This window comes from Macrosteles quadrilineatus, unplaced genomic scaffold (assembly GCF_028750875.1).
Source record: "Macrosteles quadrilineatus isolate MER2022 unplaced genomic scaffold, UCM_ALF_1.0 Scaffold_3__2_contigs__length_128488019, whole genome shotgun sequence".
Taxonomy (NCBI): Eukaryota; Metazoa; Arthropoda; class Insecta; order Hemiptera; family Cicadellidae; genus Macrosteles; species Macrosteles quadrilineatus.
Window position 1 is genome coordinate 45,516,113 of NW_026542596.1, and position 24,440 is coordinate 45,540,552.

General features: G+C 34.6%; 1 protein-coding gene across 1 annotated transcript in view; it reads left to right on the forward strand.

The window, feature by feature from the left end:
- Window positions 1-24,440, forward strand: part of LOC128989690 (uncharacterized) — a 206,983-nt gene that overhangs the window by 176,926 nt on the left and 5,617 nt on the right. Inside the window, exons 3-14 of the mRNA XM_054411687.1 lie at window positions 7,886-7,987; window positions 8,861-8,989; window positions 10,301-10,451; window positions 11,856-12,031; window positions 12,702-12,904; window positions 14,099-14,231; window positions 15,602-15,716; window positions 16,165-16,444; window positions 18,554-18,708; window positions 20,904-20,991; window positions 21,648-23,025; window positions 23,362-23,500. Coding sequence (XP_054267662.1) covers window positions 7,886-7,987; window positions 8,861-8,989; window positions 10,301-10,451; window positions 11,856-12,031; window positions 12,702-12,904; window positions 14,099-14,231; window positions 15,602-15,716; window positions 16,165-16,444; window positions 18,554-18,708; window positions 20,904-20,991; window positions 21,648-23,025; window positions 23,362-23,500 — 3,049 coding nt within the window. The remainder of the gene's footprint in view (window positions 1-7,885; window positions 7,988-8,860; window positions 8,990-10,300; window positions 10,452-11,855; window positions 12,032-12,701; window positions 12,905-14,098; window positions 14,232-15,601; window positions 15,717-16,164; window positions 16,445-18,553; window positions 18,709-20,903; window positions 20,992-21,647; window positions 23,026-23,361; window positions 23,501-24,440) is intronic.

A 24,440-nucleotide genomic window follows, 5' to 3' on the forward strand; every position in this document is an offset into this window, starting at 1 on the left:
CGTTGTACAGTGGCATTTTTATTTGACAAAATATCTTTCTATAAGATATATTGATATTGATACTTGGAAATATATTGAAATGTTTTCAAGTCAAATTCAAAGATTATTTGGTCTTTTCTTAAGAACACTTTATAATGATAAGAAGAATTGCAATGTGCTTTTTGGACATGGTATTGATCCTTATTTACTTATTTAACGCTCTCATAAAAAATTCAACAAAGTTTTTGTCTTAAAAAAAGGTAAAATGTGATAAAGAATTATTGTAACAATCGTAATTTGTTATGGAAATCAATAATGTTTTATCCTTTTAGTTTTGTAATTGAGGACTAAAATATAATGATTGTATTACTTGTTTTCCTTACAAATGTGAAAAATATATATATATATATAGAGATACGTACCACACAATAATTTGAGAGTTTTTGTGAGATTTTCAATACATATAGATAAGAACATTATTGATGATTTAACTCCCATTTTTCTATTTTATTCCATTTTCCTAGTAGAATTGAAACCCAATAAACGTATTGTTTTTGTTTTCAAAGCAATAAATTATCGGGGACAGATACCATTAGCAGTCCAAAGAGTGTCGCCTATAAATTTAAACCGCCAAGTTCCTCGTCGCCGAACAACTTTTCACCCTCTCCATCCCTTTAAACAATTAAAAACTACCTCTCTACTATAAATCACTAAGACTAAAATAAGAATCGAATTAAATTCAACGCGTTTCAAAAAAATTACTTGTATGAAGAATAATTTAAAATATGTGGTTTAAAGATAAATTATTTTCTGTGGATTCAGGCAATTTAAATGTAATTCACAAATATTTCAATTATTTAAAAATTCTGTGACAGTCTTATAGAGTATGATTATATTGCTTCGATTGATGATGAACGAACATTGGCAAGCGAAAATCCACTCGGGTTGGTTACTTAAATCTTTAGTTACTATTCTTTGCATTTTTTAAAAATTAGTACAACTCGATTTAGAGTGCAGAGGAACAAAAACAGCATCAAGCCATGATATTAGATTATTGTGGAGGAACATATTATTCCTAGGAGGAAAAATTACAGACCCATTCCACTATCTCGTACACTTTACATAAAAACAGTCGTTCTCCATTTGTATTCGTTCATTTAAATCTGTTACTGATTTAATCGAGATTTAAAATTATGTTAAAAAAATTAGGATAAGGAATTCTACAGTGTCTCTTATTTTTTTTTAGTAAGTAGTCAGTACATCTTGAAGTTTGTATCTTTTTTTTTTCTTGTATTTTTTGCAATAATAAATTCTAGTTCTAAACATGAGAAAATAATGTGAACTGTGTCTGAACTTCTTACTTACTTCTTACTTTTGAGATTTAATCATTAGTTTTTATAAATGAAAATACATGCTAAATTTATGAATACAACAAATATTTGTAGGAAATCAAAATATATCTTTATTGCGCTACAGTATTTCCTACACAACAGTCTTTTCATTTTAAGCATGATCTTTCATAGTTAAAATAATGTCTCAATATTTGTATTACTTGTAAACAAACCTTATCTTCTTTTATTTTACTGTAGTTTCAACCCATTTTAATCCAGTTTTGAAGGAAAACAGTAAAATTGAATAAAAAATTATAAGTTTAAAGTTAAAATTAAATTTTAAAATTTTGAATTGTTTAAAGCTACAAAAAACCAGTTCCCAGGTTTAAATTTACTTTTCAAATATTAAACAAATGTTTACGTTTTGGCAACATGGATTTTTGGCGAGCAGTTAATTGCAAGCGAAACCCTCGGCCAGCCCCAGTCCAGAGGGAGTCTTTCTCATGAAATTTTAACACAATGACTCGAGCAGCAACTCAACAAACATTGAATCAGGGCGAGTAAATAACTGCCAACTTGATTATGCCGTGCAACTTTGGACCTTACGTAAACTCCTTACCTCAGTTTTGAATTGAATGTTGGAATACTGTTTGTCTTATTAAAATTGGTGTTTTTCATTTGCAGTTTATTTTTTTATATACATGATATTTCGGCCCAAGAACCATCATGACTAGTACTAGTCATCATGATTAGTTCTGTATATTTTTGTATGTCCACAGAGAACCTACGATATTGTCGGATGAAATTTTAGTTTTATTATGATATCAGAAATCGTTTTCACGCAACATAATATTGTTTGTATGTATTAAATATGGACATTGTAATCCATAGGGTTTCTGACTTTTTGATCAAGAATCTTGAGCACTTTTCTGCGGTGGTTAGGTTACGTCTTAGTTCATGATTATAAGAAACAAGTTAATATTCATAAAAACAAAAGTTGGTATGTTCTTTTATTTTTTCAAGAGATAAAGTTACAAAGACGTACATTTGCTCTTTCATCTTACTCTCTCCTTTCTTATATTACTATTCTCCTTCTTATCTTATTCGTTTCCTTTTTTTATAAGTTCATAAGCCGTTCAAACTATTTAAATTGTATTAAGTTAGGCAATATCATAAACTAAATTGATCTAAACTTCTTACAGTATATAGTCAATGGTACCATTCATTTCCATGCCCTAATTCTTAACCCCGTTGCAAAGTACAGGAAAGTGACCAGTTTTCCTCACTGCACTATTACTTTTGTACTTCCACCTAACATTTTAATCCTTTCTCTCGCCAAAGGTTGCCGAGCAGATTCAAAGCAGACAGATGGTATAAGAGATAAGCTCGCGTCATTATTTGTAATGATGGAAGCCGTCTGACTCTGACAGTCTTTATACTTCCAAATGAGGCTCGCGCGGTTGTGCCCATGATGCAAAATGCAGCATTATTTCGGAGGGAAAGTTTAACTCGATTTTAAATTTTCGCAATCTCGACGCAAATAAATTGTACACTTTGAAGCAAATCATTGTCACGATAGGTGGAAAATGTTTTATATTATGTTATACTAGATTATAAAAAAAACTGTTAAAGGTTATTTAACTTCAAGAGTGAATTGTTAAGGTCGTAGCACTTATCGATACTGATTACTTTGGTAAGACAGTGTACGTAACTTAAACGGAATAAGAATGTTAGGAGGGTGTAGATTTGAGAGAGTTGCTTTGTGATAGTTTATTACTGTTTAAGACCAACTGCCACCACCAAATCCTAATTGTACAAAATATTCAAATCAAATCAATCTTTATTTTTAACAAATAATAGTGCAGCATTACATATATAATATATACAAATTATCACATGGGCTTCTGCCTGTGCGTGATAAGAGTTCATCAGTGGCTGCTTAATGGTTATCTTAAAACAATTTCACTTCTTAGTCTAATATAATTTAAATAAATATTTTAGGCGGGGCGAGAGTAGGAAATGGATTGGGGGCTGCGGGCTTGGTCAGTTATCAACTAGAATCAGTTCCTTTTGACAGTAAATGTTAAATATTAAATATTAAGAGCTTTACACAATTTGTGATGACAGAATATTAACGTTATTTGGTAAAGGAAAATTTATTAAGGTATATAATATTCTATGTACCTAATTCCTATCAGTAACATAAACAAAACTTTGTTGTGTAACATTAATACGTAAAAGATGTAAAATTAAAGAACAAATATGCTCACCAGTTAAAATCAAACTGGGAAATGATAACTTGACATTTCAGTACCGTACCGAAATAAAAATAATAAAATACACATTGCAGAAAATACCTGTAACATAATGAATGCAGGTTTGTCAAACAGTTACAAATGTACTTGTCAAACATAATATCGCATTTTAACACTCGTGTGAAATAACACATTCTCTGTCGGATTTAATTACTTTGATTAACTCGTCCGTTGTGTTTATTTTGTTTCGTCGTTTTTACAAAAGTATTATAATTACACGTGTTTGTTTCCGAATGATTTCTCTTCTGCCAATTCCACGTATTTGTTGCTTTCACTAACAATACTTTGTATTTTTTTCATTTAGTAAAGCTGGAATATTTATTTGATGTAGGCAATTTTCTAAGAACGCAATCATATTTAAGATATACACTTGTTTAAATAGAAAATATAAATTGTGTATTTCAAACAGCTTATGATAGATTTTTAGGGTAACTATATGGTGAGTAGTAAAGCAATGAGCTATAGCCCCCAGGTCCCCGGGTTCAAATCCTTCCAATCACAAACAACTTTTGGTTTTGTGGTAATGCCTCCAGGTATATCCTGAAGTAATTGTGTAATAAGGCTCCAGGCACATTATAAGTTAGCTAAATAACTTCTACCTTATATGTGAAATTTGTGTTGTGTTTTTTACATTGACTTTTCCTCACACATTTTCCTTTGATCACCCTCATTATGTTAAATGTTGATCAAGTAGGTCATGCTGGGTGTGGAAGAATCGCTATTGCTATTGGTTAAGACTTTCAGTTTCACGAGCTGTCATTAAAGCAATTCCCATTCTTCCTGAGCTGTTAGCTGGGTGGATTAATAGTTAATTACAGCTTTGCAAACCCAAACTCTGTTTACTGTCACGCACATAGTTCTTTGCCAGGCTTATACTTATATCACACATAAAGCAGCGTTTACTCTTAAACTATATCAGTTTCCCATATAGGGGGAGCTTAGGTCTCATGGTAGGACCCGGGATCGTTTTACTTTTTCGTTAAACAAATGAGGCCAAAATACCATTTAATTTCATGCACCGTAGATGTTTTGTGTTTTTTAACTTGTTGATGCTTATTGGGTGAACATGCTAACAGAATATGTTGTCATTGTGGTAAATAAGAACTGTGGAAAAATCCTACAAGTAGTTTTTCTTACTGTATTACTTTACAATCTAACATTCAGGTTAAGATCAGGTTCAGGCACAAATAAAATTGAATTAGTACATCTTTCATGGGTCTGCCTGTATTTAAAGCTCTTAATTTTGCATGTAATCGACATGGGCCCTTACTCAAAATATAAATTATAACTCTAAATTATAACTGAACAAATCATTCTTACGAATAATGATCATAATTATTTTACATTCTTAACACAGTTTGTGGCTAGTTAACTATAAGCTTTACTTATGACATGTAAGATTTAATTGATTACATGTAGTAGTTTGTATATAACCAAATTGGCTCTCAAGCTTACAATATTTGTTATTACTTATTTTCTGACGATGGTTATAGAATATTACTAATCATTATAAACCGCCAACAGACTAATTCATTCAAAATAAATATTAATTTTAGCTTATTTAAATTCAAAATAACATCAGGTGCGTGTGAAGTTTAGTAGACAATGTTGTATAATATTGATAATTCACACCCACTTCTCTGTTGAATTTTGTGTATTTAAAACTAATCAGCTAAACTTACATTAAATGTAATGCGGTTATCTAGTAAAAGGCGAATTAGTTTGATTTAATCACTGTGTCAATATTTGTCATATAGTTGCATCTGCTTCAGTGTCATCAATAATTGGAAATGTTTGATTTGAATATTTACCTACGAATTTAATTATTTTCCTTTAATGTGTTAGCTGTTGTACAATCGTATGTTCTCAAATTAGTTTAAGAGTTAAAAAAATGCACTTTGTGTACAAAAATCATTTAAAGTGGCATTTTCACTTTAAATAGTTTTCAAATCAGCTGATTTTCAATAGTTTGCAAAACACCTGAATTTTAATAATATTCTAATCAGCTAATTTTCAATAGTTTTCAAATCAGCTGGTTTCCAATAATTTTCATAACAGCTGATTTTCAATAGTTTTCAAGACAGTTTCTTGACATTTTAGTTTGCTCACGACGATTAAACAACACAAAATTTAGGTTTACTAAAATGAAGGATCGACTACAGACATACTACTCTTACCAATTCTTCTCTTGTGAGCCAGCACACCCAATATTTAAAAAAGTTGTATCAAAATCAAACTGTTTTCACGTTTGTCTGAACAAGTCTCTATTGTGTTATACTGTATTACCAATTTAATTGGACTTTTCCAACGTGTCTTGTGTTTTAAACTACACAACATTTCTAGAGGTGGATAAACTCCTCCCATTATCAAGTTAAAATATACTCTCAAGTGAAAAACTCTAAAGTCTGTATTATACTCTTGTTTCATAAACTTTGGCATCCTAAAGTGGGATTTTTTAGTTTTAACGTGATAAAAACTGTAGACAGAATATAATGTATAATTATTGTGTAAAATGTTTTTAAACTTTATTTTGGGTTCATTTTTGGTGATTTCTAGTTTATAATATATATCAAAGAAATTATTGTGGACAAAATTCATCTCAATTAGTTTAAATATAAAAAAAGTCAAAACTTCTTTACTACTAACTAATTATAACTAAAAACTAATAATTATTCTTATGGTCGTATTCTTCAATAACGCCATGCAGTGTAATTTGTGGATTATTACTAAATACCACATTAAAATGTGTCTTGACCCTGGAGGTATTAATTTGATTGTTTGCTCAGGACAGAAAGCATTCACTTAGCCCGAGGGAAGTCAATTACCACATGTTTGAACAGTGGGTGTGGTGGACTTTATTTTGCTGTCAAAATATTTGCTTAGTTTGGGGAAACTGATTCATTGCCGTGGCTTGCCCCCCCCCTCCCCCCCCCCTTAATCAGTTGAAAGGATTCAGGATGGTTCAATGTACTTGATATGTCCAGTGAGATCGATGGTAAAATTATATTAATTTGAATGGCTTGTTAAACGTTATGTTTCAAATTCACAGTATTTTGCTTTTCTTAAAATTAAGGCTTTATATTAAACGTTAGATTTTTGTGGATTGTTTCATGTTTTAACCACAGAGAAGTAATATGAATATATTTACTTATTTATATCTACTCTGTGTTTTAACTATATGATTTTATGTGTCGTCCGTAAGAATATTATAAGGACTAACAGTTTTTGTATTGAACTATGATATGGTGTTTGTGTATTAAATATATACCTATTAATATATAGATAGTCTTAAATAAACTTTATTAAGAAAAACTATTACCGTTTATTAAATTGAGAACCATACCTAGTTCTTTTTTCGCTCGTTAGTGCGGTCGACATTTTAACATGAAAGTTGCATTTATTTTTTAATCAATGCCGTGAATTCCCGTCATCAGCACTAAACATGTTAAGCTGATATTTTCCTTGAGGCTTTTAAAATGGTGAAGACGGGATAAAGAACCATTTTACACTTTGTCCTTCAGTCATCTTTGCTCTAAAATTCGAGCCCTAGTAAGTCCAAATAATTTAATCGACGGTAAAATGATGTAAAAATGGGCAATTCTCTACAAATATTCTTTCATCATACTGCAGCAAAAACAGCCATTTAAAAAAAAAACAGGTTGTATCGATCGAAATTATTTATCTATTGATTTATTAGGTAAGGTTTTAACCTATTGTTGTCGATCGCTCGACATATCGATGGTATAATGTAATGTAACACAATCGTAACGGACGATATTATTGAATCACTTACTAAACAGTTGCTTAGTTGCATTATTAGAATTCAAAAGAAGCTGGAAGTAGTTTGAAAGGTTATCTTTACATGAAATTATTTAGTTTTCTAGTTTTGTTTGCTAATTAATGATGCAATATGACGAAAAGTATAGTTCACCACACGGGCAAAAAGAGTCACTTTAGGCCCTAGTGATGAAATATACTATTTTATATTTACTCATGTCATGCAGTAAGTTATTAGAGGTACTTATGCCGTGTTGGCTAGAGTATCTAACAAATAAAGAGAAATTACAAATTTGCCAGTTTAGGTTTGTTTGTGTCATTAAGAGCGTTTAGATTATCATAAACTAAAAAATACGTATCAAAGTAATGTTGTGCTTCTAAAACATTCCCACTGCATCCAATATTCAAAAACTGTCCATCATAATAACTTTATCCAAGCAAGTGTATATATTTGCATAATTAAAGACAGTTTTTATTTTTCAGATTGCGTTCACCTGCAGCTCTACAGGGATTGCAAGGAAAGATACAAGCAAGGGCAGACCAAAGCTTCCCTATCCCTGGAGAACTTCCTAGGAGTACAGTCAGGTACATTAGAACTTCCTATGAGTACAGTCAGGTACATTACTAATCACTCAGTTGGTTCTCATCCATGGATTTAATCACTTCAATGTTCAATGTTCAATTTTCTTTTGAACTTTTGAAGTCTGTTAATGTACAAGACCACTTTTAGCGCAATACTCTGCTATATTTTAGCAAGATTTTTGTCACTTTAAATATTGAGTAATTTGTTTGACACAAGTTCTATGCTTAGTAACTGTTCTAATTTAGTTATTTTTATGCAATATTGGTTGGAAACTTGTTTGAATGAAACTACCTTTATGTTAATTAAAAGATTATTGTGGGAAAGTTCCATTGTAATTTTCATAATACAAATTTTCATGAAGTTATGGAAATTTGGACTTGCTCATGTGAGAAAGTACCTAAAACATAACAAGTAAATAATACACAAACTCAGCCGTAACTGGAAAATCGCAAAATAAAAATCACACAGAGATCTATATGCCTTGTGTTGCTTAATCTATGACTATGCTTAGTAGATTTGTACACAAGACTAGTTAGTAAAACTACAATAAGAGTTAGTGTAAAACAAAAATTTGTAAAAATAGAGAAAATGCAAGCACAATGGACTTTTCTGCATAAATATAGTGGCTCAACCAATGGTGGCTTTGAAAATTTTCTCACCTCAGGATGAGATCAGATTCTCAAAACCTTGTGAAAACCTTTTCATTAATTGTGATTAAAATGTTTGAAATGCCTAAAATAACATAAATTTTACATGTTCTACTTCTAATCTATATAAGTTTGAAGAATACTCATTTAAAAAATGTGTGGTAAATCACATGAAATCAAAGCCTACGGAGTAAAGTTAGTTTACTTTAAAGCGAGTTTGATTTGCAGGTTTCACACTGGACAAGGAGTCTAACACACTGGCTATCATCTGTCAGGAGCTGACTGTAGTTCTGGCGTTTGACACCAGGGAACATCTGATGCAGTGGCAGGTCAAGATCACATCAAACCTTGGGGAAGGTGAGGAAAAAATTATTATAAAAACTAGTGTGTCTACCACTGTATTTTGTATGTCATCTCCGCATGTATCAGTCCAACCACAAGGATAACACAGCACAATTAAAATAAAATATTTTACACCCAAAAGCGATACTTGTACTTTCTGCCAGAGGAACACATCTACATTTGCACAGTTAGACTTGAGGAGTAGATGAGAGGTAGAAGGTATGAGGAGTTGAAATACTGTGCGATGGATAAACGCTGTGGGGAAACAATCAGAAGGGACAGTAAAGAAAATACAGTCTTAAATACGCTTGACACTAAAGATCTTCCATGTGAAGAGAGGGGTGGCAAAAAAGGAAAGGTGTTGATGTAATAATTACAGTATAATTTCCTCACGGAAATAGCTGCAATACCTTGGTACTTGACTGTCAGCGGTAAGGGTTGGATAACCAAAGATTGCAGACTCGAGACTCTACTGTATCCCGTGTATTAATTTTTATTTCAACATTTATTTAAAGCAATTTAAAGCAGTGTTTTTACTTTGCTCAAGAGTTGTTTGCCATCATTCAATAACTCTCCAAGATACAACTCAAGTTGTTTTGTTGTTCAAGCTGTAATAATATCATTGAGGTTTTTTTATTAAGCCTGTGACAGTGTATGTTGATAGAAAATATAAACGTTGTTAATGACATTTATTCAATATACTAACTTTTTCACTCTTTTAAAAATCCCATAGCAGTAAAAACCAAGGAGAAAAGTAGTATTATACTGTAAAGCAATGGAATGAGTGTGGAATGACTGGAACGGTGACATCTTCCTGTAATTTAACTACTTGGAGGTCGCGAATTGTGGATATTTATAGGCACGCTCTGTGGATGTGATGCTCCCTGGTTTGGATTAACGTCCGCACTAGTGAGTACTACGGCTATCTGCAGTACTATCCTCATAATTAGACAAATTTGTTAACTACAAGGCAAAAATGTGGTTCCTATTCCATTTTAAACTGTAGGTCCTTTGGGAACATGTTGGCCTTAGTCACTAACAAAGACTACAGGATCGTGCCACTCATCCTACACTCATCTCCATTCATACTTGGCTTAAAATACCTGCATTCATATGGTCACCATTTCATTGAAAAGTATTAAAGCATAAAGTATTAAGTATTAAAATACCTACATTCGTGTGGTCACCATTTCTGAATAATGTATTAAAGTAAAGTATTAAACTAAGTTCTAATTCAATACAACATTTGCTACACATGATCTGTAAATGAAATGTCAACTGCAGTATGCAAAAGTCAATGGTATATAGCTCAGGGTTGTTCCGCAGGTGACCAATGGCTGGTGCAGATATGTTCAGCCCCAGCCAAGGCCAAGCTACCCCCGGGTCCCGCCAGGCTACTTCTGCAGGAGTACCAGTTCTGCCTCACTGTAGGGGTGCCTCCACGACTGATCAACTTCTGGCAGATCAGTCAACTCAGGTAACATAGGGGGTCGGGGCCTTGTTAAAAACATTTAAGAGGTATTTATTTCATTGTGTGTGAGGATGTTGGCTTTTTAATGTTTTTTTTTTTTTTATCAAACCGTGTAAATAGCCATGATTTTAGTAATTTCATCTTATAGCATCTCGTTTGTTAGCCAGAATAATGAATTGGTAGCATAATGATTAATTGCATCTGGGCCAAAATCAATCTTCCTTGGAATGAAACCAGCTATAACATCAGATTTGATTGCACACTGAAACCATTTTAGGCTGGCCACACACAGAACCAGGCGGGGCAGGGCGCGACAGGGCACGACGAGACGCCTGATTTGCCCGATTTAGCAAACTTTTAAATTGGACTTTATACTTGGGAGCAGAATAGAAAACAAAATTCAAACAGCCATACCTCCAGAAGGGTGTTTTTTGAAACCCTTAAGATATGAACGTTGGCCCTCTATTTCCTCAGTTATCAATACCAAGATAAATTATTATTTATTCAACCACTGTAGTAATATCACTACTTCACTACGACTTTTATAGTCGTATCAAATTGTGTAATATTTAGTCGTATAAATTGTTACTGTACAGTCTTATATGTAAATTTATAGGTTGTAAAATAATCCTTATCAAAATTGCCTGTCAGGGAATAAATCACATTTCCGTGCATGCGCAGAAAGTTCTGTCCAGCATCGACTTGCCTCAGGGCATAATTTTGGAGAGCTTCACATTTTGCCCTGCGGGCGCTCAGGGGCGTCTTTTTGACGTGCCCTACCTCGCCCGGTCCTGTGTGCGGCGCTCCATAAGCGCCCGTGCAATTCCCGTCACACAAGACGCCCCGGGGCAAAATGCCCTGTCGCGCCCCCTCCCGCCCGGTTCTGTGTGTGGCCGGCCTTATAAACCACTCGACTAGACACAACAACTACTATTACAATCTAGACAAATGACTATGACAATGACTATGGTTTTGAATTTCTTAGATTAAATATAGGTACAACTTAATTCTTGAAAGTCCTAGTGAAAATAAATTACTAATTTGACGTTACTTCAAACACCCAAGAGTGGCAAATGCCTCTGAGAGCATTTGTGAACAGCATATTACTGGTGGTTACCAGTATGGGCTGATCTGTTCTGTTGTGTTTAATTTTAACCTTATTTTTGTTTTAATTTCTTACAGGTTATTCCAAGCTGTAATGGAACATAATACATAATTTTAATATTTTAACTTACCTTTTCTAACACAGGTTTGTTTGCCAATATGTTGTAAATCTTTGCCCACCAAACTTCATGTGTTGATTCTTGTAAGCAAATTGAAAAAGATGAAGATTTTGAATAGACCTTAGCGAGTTGCAATCTATTTTGTTCCCCTGGACAGCTAATTGCTAAGTTGTTTTGAACTTTACAGGAAGTTTGGAGTGATCGAAGGCAAGTTCTGTTTTGAAGGAGGTTCTCGCTGTGGCCGAGGTGAGGGTTTGTACATTCTTGTGTCTGAAAGACCCGAGGATCTAGCCCGAGCCTTTCACCTGGCAGCCGACGGCAAACTGTTCACCAACAAGAGATCTCTCTCTAGAAACTCATCAGGTAGTTTATTAATGGTGTTTGTTCAACTTGTTAATGTAAAAAAATGTTGGCAATTTTCCATTTTCTTAGTTTGGAATGGCTCAAAACAACTTTTAGTTTTAAATTATTTCCATAATATATCTAGACACATTAGAGCATTAACTAGTGGATTAATAGTTAAATCATTCTATCATTAAAAAGGTTTAAATACCTGCTACCAAGCAATCCATTTAATTGCAGTCCCAACTAGTTTCAGCTTCTATGTGGGCAGTCATCAGGCGGGTACCAGGACTTTTTCTTTCTTCATATGAAGAGCGTCGTTTAAGCACATAAAAATAAATAACAATTTAAATACAATAGAAACACAGACACAAATCAATTACGGTAACTGTTTAGTCATAACAATAGACAATGCTAACCCAGCGAAGTTAGTCTGGATTCAAACTCTGCCAGGTTGGCTTCTATCACTGAATAGTTTGGGTACTACATTCACAGCTCATCATAAAACAAGGGCCATCTCTTATATAAATTTTGTAAGCCAATTGTATTGCCAACCTGCATGATTTCTCCTATTTATTTGATCTTACTCTTCAAGATAAGGGAGATGGGCTCTGTTAGTCTTGTCTCCAAAGTATTGGCTGTTAGAGCTCAAAGTGTTAAAGCAAAAGCATAATATTGTATGATTTTCCAGTGATGGACAAGTCTCGGAAGCACCACACCCTGAGGCCGGACTCCAGAATGTCCGATGGCAGCAGTCTGGAGTCTACCCTGGAGTCTCCAGCAGGATGTAATGGTTCTCACAGCAGAGAGGACCTGCTGTCCTGGAGTCAACATCCCATGTGTGACCTAGGAGACACTGTGTCTAACAGTGACAGCGCTCATAGGTTTGATCTGGTAGGTAGCCTCAACAACTGGAGAACCACAATGATCCAATACAACAGCCCTACCATAAGGTTATACACATTTACAGGAGTTAAACGAAGGATTGTATTGAGGATGACAGCTTTTATCTGAATGGGAAACTCTTGCAAAAGAAACAACACTTTACACAACATATATTAAAAATCTGGAAAGTTTCGCAGCATTTTTAACCAAGAAAAGTATGAGCTGGAGATAATCTTCAGGATCAATGATGGCCAGGAAGTTGACTAACACTTTGTAGTGTTAAGTTTTGTGTTTCTATTAGCCATAGAGGACTCATCCCCAATTAGGTATGCATGCTATCTTCATACAACTCCTTAAACTCCAGGTCCTTTTGCTTTATGTTACATCCTTAATCCCTCTAACCATAATAAGTTATGGAATCAGTTTCATTACTAAAAGCTTAACGCTTTTTGGGATGTTGGTATACTTTCAGAGTGTAAGTAATTTTTATACTTTAACCAACAGAAATATAGACCGGTGTACAGTATTGTGTATTTATCACAGTTAAAAATTTGTTAAACATTTATGTGATTGGAGCCTTCGTTGTATTGATAGTTTTAGTAAACTTCTCATTTACCGTAAAATGTAAAAGATCTTTTGTTCAAAAAGTTTTGTCTGTGGTTGATGTATATGTGAAACAAGATCGTTCAAATAAATCAAAGTGCCCAATAAAATCTAGAAAATTAATAAAAACTGTCATTTTAATTCAATTTGTTCATCACCGAGGCCCATGTGATTGAGGTTCAGATATGAACTGTTTATTGAACAAAATTTCTTTTACATTTTACCGTAAATGAGAAGTTTACCAAAACTATCCATACAACAGCAATACAAAAGCAGTACTTGCTGTACAGACAAAGTTATTTCTTATGTAAATAAATTTCCTCACAACAGTTATTTGCATACTTGCACTTTAGATTTATTGTCGGGACCACGTAAGTTTGCAGTTGAGGGAGGAGCCTATTTGCCATATGGTTTTGAATGAACCAATGAGAACCGTGCGGTGTTGCCAAATCTAATAATACCAGCTGATTTGAAAATATTGCTTAGTATATTTTAATTAGTGTTGTCACGATCGATGTGGCAACGTCGTACTAGCCGTGTCTTGTGGCTGCCACCAACTGCAAACTTACGTGGTCCCGACAATAATCATGTATTTTGTAGAAGTCTCTGTGGACACCGGAAACGCCGATGGCGAGGTGTACAAGCTGCATGAGTAAGCTAGGCAGCATGTCAAGGTCCTCCACCCTCACACATACCCCAGCTGGCTTCCCTGCCTGGACAATGGACCGACCAAGTAAGGAGAACCTTAGACTTACATTTTGCTTTTGGTCTTTATTTTTTATTTCTACTAAATATTTTTTATACAATTTTACAAAAGGAAGAAGGAAGCTAGTCAAGTGGTTAGAGCAATAAGCAATTAATGGACAAGTAGAATTAAAAATAGACCGACAGTAGTGCTGCGGTCAGCATATGTTCTGGCATCCACAGCTAGGAGCGCCAAGTAGTTACATAGTGTGTGTGCTGTAACTAAACAGCACTTCTAACATGTGCTAACCGCAGCACTGCTGTCGGTCTACATTTAGTTCTTTTTGTCTATGAATGAACTTATTTTCTGAAGGGTTCAAATCTCATCGATCAAAAATGGTTTCCCTCTCCAAAACAAATATTCTATAGATATAGATATATATATATAGATATAGATATATATATAGATATAGATATAGACATTTTGTTTTTATTTTACAGTCATGTTCCAAAAATATTTTGGGATCCTACCACTTGTGTAATATAATTTACCCAAAGGGGGTAGATGGCTGTTCTAGTAGTGGACAAACTTTCTGTTCTGAAAGCTTTGGTTCAAATCATACCAATCTCCAATGGCTTTTAGATAATGTTTATTGAATATCTCCCTCCACAAAAATCATGTTACAGTACTAGTCATTATCTTACCTTTTCTGTTATGAAAAAGTGCCTACACTAGAAATGTTGGTTCTCAAATAGAGTTATCATACCATGTCAAAATCTGACCATATTTCTTTTTATTAAACCATGTCCAAATGCTAGATATGGGGTATCAAGAGACTAAGCTGGTTATCCACTGCTTTCATTGATGTTATTATAAATCAAATAGAAAAAAGGAGTTAAGCCGGTCCGGTGGCGGATCCAGAGGGGCAAACGCCCACCCTCGAGCATACATATACATATTTTTTACTGCATGTAATACAGTAGTGCATACACATTGCGTAAAATAATTTGTCACACTAATTTTGGACAAAGAAATGGTATAAAACTGCCATCTTGGAGACTTAGTTTACACAAATTTTTTGGGGGGTAGGCTACCCCAGAACCCCCCAGACCCCCTGGTTTGCCCCTCCCTTGTGACTGTTCTAGATCTGCCACTGGGTAAAGCTGGATTTTCCTAAATGCAGAAGATGAGCGCAGAGTGTGTAGAAGCAATTAACCGCTCATCCAGTGGCAGTCCACTCCACAACTAGAAAAACAGTACCATTAAAATACCTAAGACAAGAGGAGAGCAAAGTCCACTCTCAATGCTCTGCTCCTGCACCTAGGAAAAGAAAACCGAGCTTAACAAATATGATCTTAAAATGTTTCCAAACCTCTAATCCTCCAAATGTTTTATCTTAACGTGATGCAACTTTTCAGAAAGTTACGGGTCGCAGAAGGTGAGCCCTAGTGTGACTTGTAGCTGCAGCAGTGTGTCCTTGTCATCTCACAGCTCCAGAGGCAGCAGACACTCGTCGTCAGCAACAGTTGATTGGTGAGTAGCATCTGGCGAATGAACCTCTTTTCTGTATTAAGTGTCACTAGGCGTAAAAATGGTTTACAATAAAATTCTTTGACGTTGAGTCAGAGTCTGTTAGGTGTTATTATGATAGGTATGCTAAGTGGAGTTTTAATGTGTTTAGTATGAATTTTACATGGTGAATTAAGATGCCATCTGATTCTTCTAAGAAAGCTTTCTAGTTTGTCTAGCACTAATACTAGCACATTATTGCTACTGTGACCTTCAACTATTTTGTTAAGAACTGTACTTTACTAATTTTGCACACATTATGTCTACCCTTTAAACATATCTATTCATTTCAACTAACGTTGATAGTTTAGACATTTTCTAGATCAAACGAAAGTGGTAATTGAAAAAGGTTCACTTCACCAGTTTAATAATTATGCCAAACATTTTACTAACTATAGCAATTGTTTTACAGCCATCCCCTGTGTTCAGCCAATGGCAACATGTGTCCGTGTGCATCCAAGGATCACGCTCAGGCTCCCCCCCTCCGCCCTCCCAAACCTCCTCACCTCAGTTTCCTGCGGCTCCAGTCTACACCTTCCTCTACAACCTCTGACTGTCCCTCCCCCCTCTCTTCTCTTCGTCTTTCTCTCTCCCCTTCCCCCTCATGCTGCTGTGGTCACCAGGGAGGTGCTTTGAGTCCTTTTGGAAACTACGATGTTCCTAAGCCTTTACATGTGCAACGAAGACTAAAGGTGAGGATAAAGTGAAAAAAGTGTTATCAGGTCAGTTATTTTTTATACGTATATTCCTAGACAATCTATAGTATAACTGTTTGCCATTCAAACTACAAATAGTAGATTCTTGCTTACGGTACCTGATATTCTTAAGTGTTAGCCTTAAGCACTCACCTTAAGATTCTTAGGCAATCGTGGGAATATCCTGAATGTCACCCAGATTGTTCGGATATAATCGTCTCCCACAATCGCGGTAAAATGTTGAACACATCCCACGGTCATGAATAAATTATCATTGTCTTCTGTGATCGTGAAAAAATCCTGAACATCCACGGCGGTCGTGTAGACATCGTCATCATCTCCTGCGATGATGGAAACTTTACTGTCATCATTCACAAACACGACAAAAACATGACTTTTTTTATTGTTCGGTCTCTGCAGACACATCCTGAAATCATAATTACCTAACCAACAAAAAACCGGCTCGAGCTCAATTTTTTATTTGGAGATTGACGACTCGGCTTGAAAATCAAGCCTTTTGCTCACTTCTAGTTAACATTCTACGATGAAACAATGCCTCAGCAGTAATGAGTCAATAATCCCAATAATATGAATGTTTCCAATTTCTCAATGTTTTATCCTGAGAAAGGTTTGAAGCACTTTTTGATTAGTCCAGCTGATCTTGATCGCTGAACGCCTAATCGGCTGGGCTTATTTTATAAGAAAGTTATCACATAGCTTATCCCCTTTTATTGTATATCATAAGGTGTTCAGGGTCGTAGTACAGTTTCCAAACTTTTTTTTTACACCTCTGAAAGTTCTGTAAGCTGCCATGAGATATGAAATTAAGATCTGATCGTGAATATAGAAGACTCTGGCAATTACAACAGTTACCAAATATTTCTCACAAAACTGTGTAAATTGTTTTTCAAGTAAATTTCCTCATGATATCTTGTGCCACAAGTAGTCTTTTAAGAACAGCTAAGATATAAAAGTAATCAGAATTAGTTTAAAAAAAAAACTTTGGGGAATAGTTATTTGTGCAACTAGTGAGCAAAGGGAGCAATTGACTCACTCGAGAGAAATACTTACTCACGAGCCGTAGGCAAGTGAGAAATGGTTTCTCGAGTGAGGCAATTGCACTTTGCACTCGAGTTGCACAATATATTTTTCCTACAGTTACCATAAACAAATAAATTGGTAAAGAAACGTGACATATTTTTACACAGAAGTAAACTTTTAGTATTACATTTAATGATACAACAGTACAACAGCTGACCAGCTGATTTACAGCCAGTGCTGCCAACGTATTTCGTGCGCATACGATCTTGTCTGCATGTTACGCGCTCACTATTTCGTGCCTTCACGTTGCAAATCTGGAGTGAGTGAGACAAAGTAATTAGAGTGAGACAATGTTAACATTGTCTCACTGATGAGCGAATTGGCCACTTTGCTTTCTCAAATCAGTGAGAGAACATGTAGGGCCTACATTGTTAGGTCACTGTAGGAAAAAGTTTATAGTCAAACATGTTTTCAAGTGTTTGATTTTCAAAACCAAAATATTTTGCCCTTTGTTTAATTACAATTTTTGCCTCTTTTACCTTGGTAGTAATCAGATCAGGTCTGTCCAATAGGAACGATTTAAGGTAACAAATCTCATGCACATATCAATAATACTAGCGTAAAAATAAATATTTAACCCTTTCAGTGCGATGCAACCATATATCCTTGTGCGTCTTTTTCCCAAAAAGTGCTATGGAACGATATATCCTTGTTCGCTTTTCATCCAAAAGCGCTAAGCGACGATATATCATACCGGCGCGCCTTTCGATTGTGTGAGTTTAGATGGGCAACTCTGTTGTTGTTTCGAAACAGCGAAGGTTTCTTTCGATTCCTCATACGATCGACGCCCAATATATCGTTCCTTAGCACTTTTGAGATGAAAAATTTTATTTTCACAGATTTATTTTCTCGTAGACTAGACTTTGCCCTCGTGGCAAGCCTAGCACTTTTCGGATGAAATAAGAAAATAACTCTAGCATTTTTTGGAAAATTAAAAAAAATATTCTAGCATCAAAGGGTTAAGAAGTATCATGTTATTGGTAACAAAACTTCCTCGTTTTACAGCTCAATTTTAACAACTCGCCTGTCAAAACTCTTTCCCAGTCAAGTGATGAGTTTTATGACACACCAAGGAAGCTAAAGGACAGTTTGATATGGGAATATGGAAACTACGATGTACCCCCACCAGCCCAGCCGCTTAGTCCAGAAAATGTCAAAAGGTAACCAACTTGTTTAACGTAACCACACTGTAAAATTGCGCTAATGCAGCATCTGATGGTCCAGCTCTTTCAATAATCCTGCATTGGTCCAATGGTCTACTAAAACTTTTTTTATGATTTTCTAAGCCATTTGAGCATGTTTGGTAGAGTCAGGAGGGAACGGCAGATGTCGGTTGTACACAGGGGACTTCAGGTGCTTTCTATTTTTATTTAATTTTTTTTACTTTTTACAATTTTATATTACTAAACAAGAGAAAGTTCAATAAAAACACAGAAAAATTACCAAAAACCCAATATTTACCTTTTGATGCTCTTTATTTACCTGTATTCCTGCTAGTTTTTCAATAACACAATTTTTTTACAAGACCTTCTTGAAACAATTTGTTGGGGTTTACGGGTAAGAATTCTCTACTTTCATCGCGTTATTCACTACTACGCGATGAATTTGACGTTACCAAAGTTAAAAGCTATCTACAACTCTTTTAATGTATTTCATCCTTTTTTCTCAATCACTATTGCAGTCAACCCTGTGGCCAGCAACATCCCTGTGCTGAGAAAATAAATGGGGGTTTTGTGGGAACGGGAAATGTTCCAGCAGTCAGTCATACATCTTGGCATAGATTTATCAAGTGTGTTTCAGTTCATTATCATGAATAAATAGTTCAAATTATCGTAACATAGGTTGTTTCCATGGAAACCCAATGTAAAACCTTTGTAAAACGGTTAGGGTTTATTTTCAATTTTGGTTTTGCCCAGCATGATCGGACTATGGGAACAGGGATTTATGGGGGGGTTTTATGGGGTAAAAATTGGGTTTTCCTATTTTTGACCCTATAAACTTATAATTTAGCGATTTCTTTCCATACCATTTTGTAGAGCTTAAAAAAACAAATAATTTAGTATTTTAAAGCGTTGTTATGCGCCTAATGGTTACGGAGAAAATTCCAAAAATCTGTAAATTTAAAATGCTCATGTTATTCTTTTGGAGACTAAGTAAACTGTTGTAGTTTGCTTGTTTATGAACATATTTTGATCAAATTTGGAAAATTTATTCATTTCATACCAAATTATTACATTTTACAAAAAACACCCTTTAACCCTCCCTGTTGCAGCAAACCTAAGTACTCGTTAAACTTTTATTTAAATAGGGAATAAATGTGATATTTCTAAGGAGACATTTTAGTGTAAATCCAATCAGGGAAATGGAAATTCGCTTAAGTCTGCAGGTTTGCTGTGGCGGGGGTATTTTTAAGTGTGTTTCAGTTTGTTATCATGAATAAATAGTTAAAATTATCGTAACATGGGTTGTTTTCATGGAAACCTAATGTAAAACGGCAGCATTTAGCAATGTTTTTAATTTTGTGTACTTCTGGCCTTTTTTAGTGTGCTCTAGTGGCGAAACGGTTTGTCGTAGAAACAAACATTACATAGGAAACTTGTAGCAAATTTTGTCATCTTTCATTTTACAAAGCAGGATTTTCTCAAAAACCCATACTTACCGAGATTTGCCCGAAAAACCAAAAAAAGTGCCCAAATTTTTAGGTTTTTCACAAAATAATCAATGTTCCGGGCAAAATATCTGTCAGCAAACCTCATATTCGTGTTCAGCGACCCAAAAAACATAAAGAAAAGTGATGATTAGGATTGTACCTAAACTTTCCGCTAACTGCCACTTATATTCCTAATATGCCTAGCCTATTCAGTAATTGAGCATTCAAATATCTGACTGAAACCCCACATATAGGATTTGCATTTATTTAGTATATAGTAAGAGTACCCTTTATTACTAAACTTTTTTCAAAATGATTTGATAATAATGAAACTTTTTGGAAAAAATTTGATATTTTGGTGTGGGTACACACACATTGCGGTGTGTACTTACTTACACATTGATTCTAATCAGACAATGGTATCAGTCTTTATCTTTTATTAATTGTCATCGGTTGGTTCATACTATAAGTTAGCCTACTAGTATCAATTTTCTGTATTATAAATTATAATAAAATTCAAAATAAAATAAAATATTTCAAAACCTCTAAAAATTTGTAATGGAGTGAGTGCACGGATATTTGAAATAGTAAACGTAGGTATGCAATATGATTCATGCATGCATCGTACTTTCCTTTTCAGGTATTTTACTGATTTCTGTAACTTTCACTCCAATATAGTAACATTCTCTTAAATTTTTTGTGCAGGGAAAGTTTGGATGAATCACAAATCAGCAACGACAGTAGGGATCCGGACCAGTCAAATGAAGACACATTACCTTTCCATATAAATAAGGTACGTGTGTAATACTATTTAAAATAATCAAGGACTGAATAAAACATCTTTGACTTACGTTTTGGTGTAAATTGGATGCAGTTAATTATTAGCTGCTAACAGAACAGTTTGGCTCAATGGAGTAGGTGCGCTAAAATAACCCAGTACAGTGGTATAGTAAAGCAGGAACAAGGTATTCCATTTTAGAAATTTTTCAAATAGGTTTTTCTATATTAGTTCAAGTAATTTCAAAACTTATAAACCAAAATAAATGTTCCTATACACTAAAAATGTTACAACCTCTCCACTAGCACAGAAGTGAGTCTACAATAAATTTATCTGATCATACTTTTGCAGTTTAGTACCATTTGAAACAAAACTGATAAATTTCAAAAATTAAATTCTATAGTGTAAACTCAGTCGAGCAGTGTATAGTATTAAATATCAATTATCGGCCCATGTATTGGTGAGTTATATCTGATTTATGACATGGACCCAACTTTTTGGTTCAGTAGGGACTATTGTTTCAAAAGTATGTATTTGAACTTAAAAAAGGCTCAAATCTAAAATCACTGCCATTTCTTCTGCTAACACAGCCAAAATTGGTAACTGCTTTTTTGGGTGAATAAAGATAGAGTTTGAGAATTTATAATTATAACTTTGTCTTTATTTTTCAGGTGAAATTAACAGGTCAAGGAAGAATGCCAGTCATGAGTCCATGTGGAAAAATAATTGAAAAACCAGAACCAAGCTATGAAGAAAAATTAGATCAGCTATTAGAGAATGATCATCTTTCTTCAGACGTAACCATGTCCAGCAACAACTACATGAACGTTGACAGCAGCCAAAACAACAATCCTGAGAAACAAAACATACCCGAGGAAAATATGCCTAACAATAACGTTTATGATCCTGAACAAAACTACACCAACATAGCAGTTGTCCAGTCTCTACAAAATTATGAAAACTTTTTATGCTTCCTTCCAGAAGACACAAAAACCAATTCATTAGACCAATCCACAAATGGCCACTTGGAAAACAAGGTTGATAGTGAAGAAAAGAAAAACAACGACCCAAGTGAAACAAACCAGTTGTGCTGCTCAAACTGTGGACATGTTTGTTCAAAAACTATTAAAAATCAAAGTTTGAATGACAGGTTTGCATTTCAACCAGCAAACAGCAACACTCTAGGAAAATCTAAAAACGAGAACCACCTGGATTTTTTAAGCAATAAATACAACAGCACATCATGTTTACAAGAAGGAAATCTTGACTCACACTACTGTTGTGAGAAAAGCACTTCTGAAGACAAAGCTGCAAGATTAAAGTCTCTTTTGAAGTGTTCCGTGTCAGCATCAAACAGTCCTCAGTTGAAGAGGCCACCAGCAAATGTTAGTGAGGCAGATGTCTTGGATAAGTTTCACTTGCTGAGTCTCAGGAAGAGATCAAATTCAGCAGATTCTACAAGGTTCCACGTTGACGAAGAGTCAGTTAACGATACTGCTTCTACAGACGGTCCTGGTAAATCCTACTTCCTCAGTAACCCTTCGTCTTCAGACTCCTTGTGTGTTGCAGACAAGCTGGATTCCCCTTGTAAAAGAAAAGACATTATTGTTAACAAATGTGAATTAAAGCTAGCCCCTTTAGTGATAACAGAAAATACTGACCTTCTAGAAACATCGAGTGAAAAATGTACCAAGAGATGCGCAAGAAGGTCTTCCAGTGTTCCTAACAAATTCTTTAGCAACAGAGATTCGTCCAGTTCAAATGATTCAGGCGTTTCTACAGGATCACTCTCCTTGAAACATTTTGGCGCAGAGTTTTTAGAATTTGAAATGCCACTTACTACAAGTATGTCTTCAAAAAGGCATCATATTGCCATGCTTAACCACAACGGTGATGTAACAAAACCCAAGATGTTACCAAAAAGATCAAAATCTGTTGACCCGATGAGAGAGCTCACTTTTACATTTGATGATAGAGAGCATCAGTCAGCGAAGTCTACGTCTGCAGAGGCTGAAGTGCCAGTCTTCTTGAATGAAAGTGGTGAAAAGGGTAAATATTTTGTCCCTTCTAAAATTTTAGTCTGTATTAGATTACACCTTGTCTTAACAGTTAAGACAAGGTGACTGCTGCTTGTATTCAACCCTCTACCAGTATTGCCTCTGACCAGGCAAAATAGAGGTTGTTCAATCCACCCTAAGTTTTAAAAGTTATTGGTACATCACACTATTTTAGCTCAGCTTCTTGATAGCGAGATAGCTTTCAAATTTAAAAGTTTGATGGTTTGATCACGCAAAATCAAACTGAACTCGTATGCCATTGGTTGATGTAAGGTGATGTAATCTGTTCATTGGTTATCGTTTTATGTGATGCTGTTAATTGTTCCAGATTACCTGAGTCCACTAAGAGCTACAACATATCTGCATGACTCTAGGAGTACGAGCAGTGCAACTTCAGACATCTCAGATTATATCGAGACTTTGTCTTACTCCTCATACAGTTCCTTAGACCCTCCTGACAATCTACGGTAATAATATAGTTAACCTATTAAAAATTTGGTATTTCATTTAATAGTGACTTCTCAACCTTTTTGAGTATACTTATATTATTAATTTAATGCAAATGACTTTGAAAATTGCAAGCACTTCATATCCTGAAAAATCTTATCCTTCTTAAAATCTGAAGTCAGCTCTTATATTTGTTTCCTAACTATTTAAAAATTTAGTGTGTTCATAATTTTTTCTAAGGTTTAAGTTTACCTTTAAGTACGTTGTTTCCAATTGATGTTATCCTCTTATTTTAGATGATAGCTTTGATTGAGATACCCGAGGACAAGCAATAGTATACTCGCATAGTTAAGTGAAAATCTTTTAAAGCTGGTGAAATATAAGAAAAAAATACTTGCTAGAAAACATTCTAAACATTACGATAGTTAACATTAAAACTGGCTGATCTTGGTCAGCACCTAAACTCATTCTACCCTGGATTCAGGGCCAAGGGCAGAACACTTTTCTCCAAAATGACTTTTGAAATTGGAGTAGATGATAACAAGTTTTAATGCTCCTTGGAGGTAAAAATACTGAATGAAATGTGTGTATTTTATATTGTTTTTACAAGAGAAATCAAAAAAATACTGAAACAATTTTAGGAATTGGGTGCTCTTTAAGATTTTAGTCTTCCTAGTTAACCTTCATTTGTATCAGCCGGTTTGTTGGCTCCACAGTGGATATATCTTTTGGTGTTTAATCAGCAAATATACAGTATCGTTATCTACTTTAACCAAGTAGTCTAGATAAACATTTCTGGATATTTATTTGTGTAACTAGTGGGCAAAGCACTTTGCTGCACACGAGAGAAATGTTTATGCACGAGCCGTAGGCGAGTGTGGAAAGTTTCTCGAGTGCAGCAAAGTCAGTTTGCACTCATGTTGCACATTATATTTTTACAGTTACTATAAATCATATAGT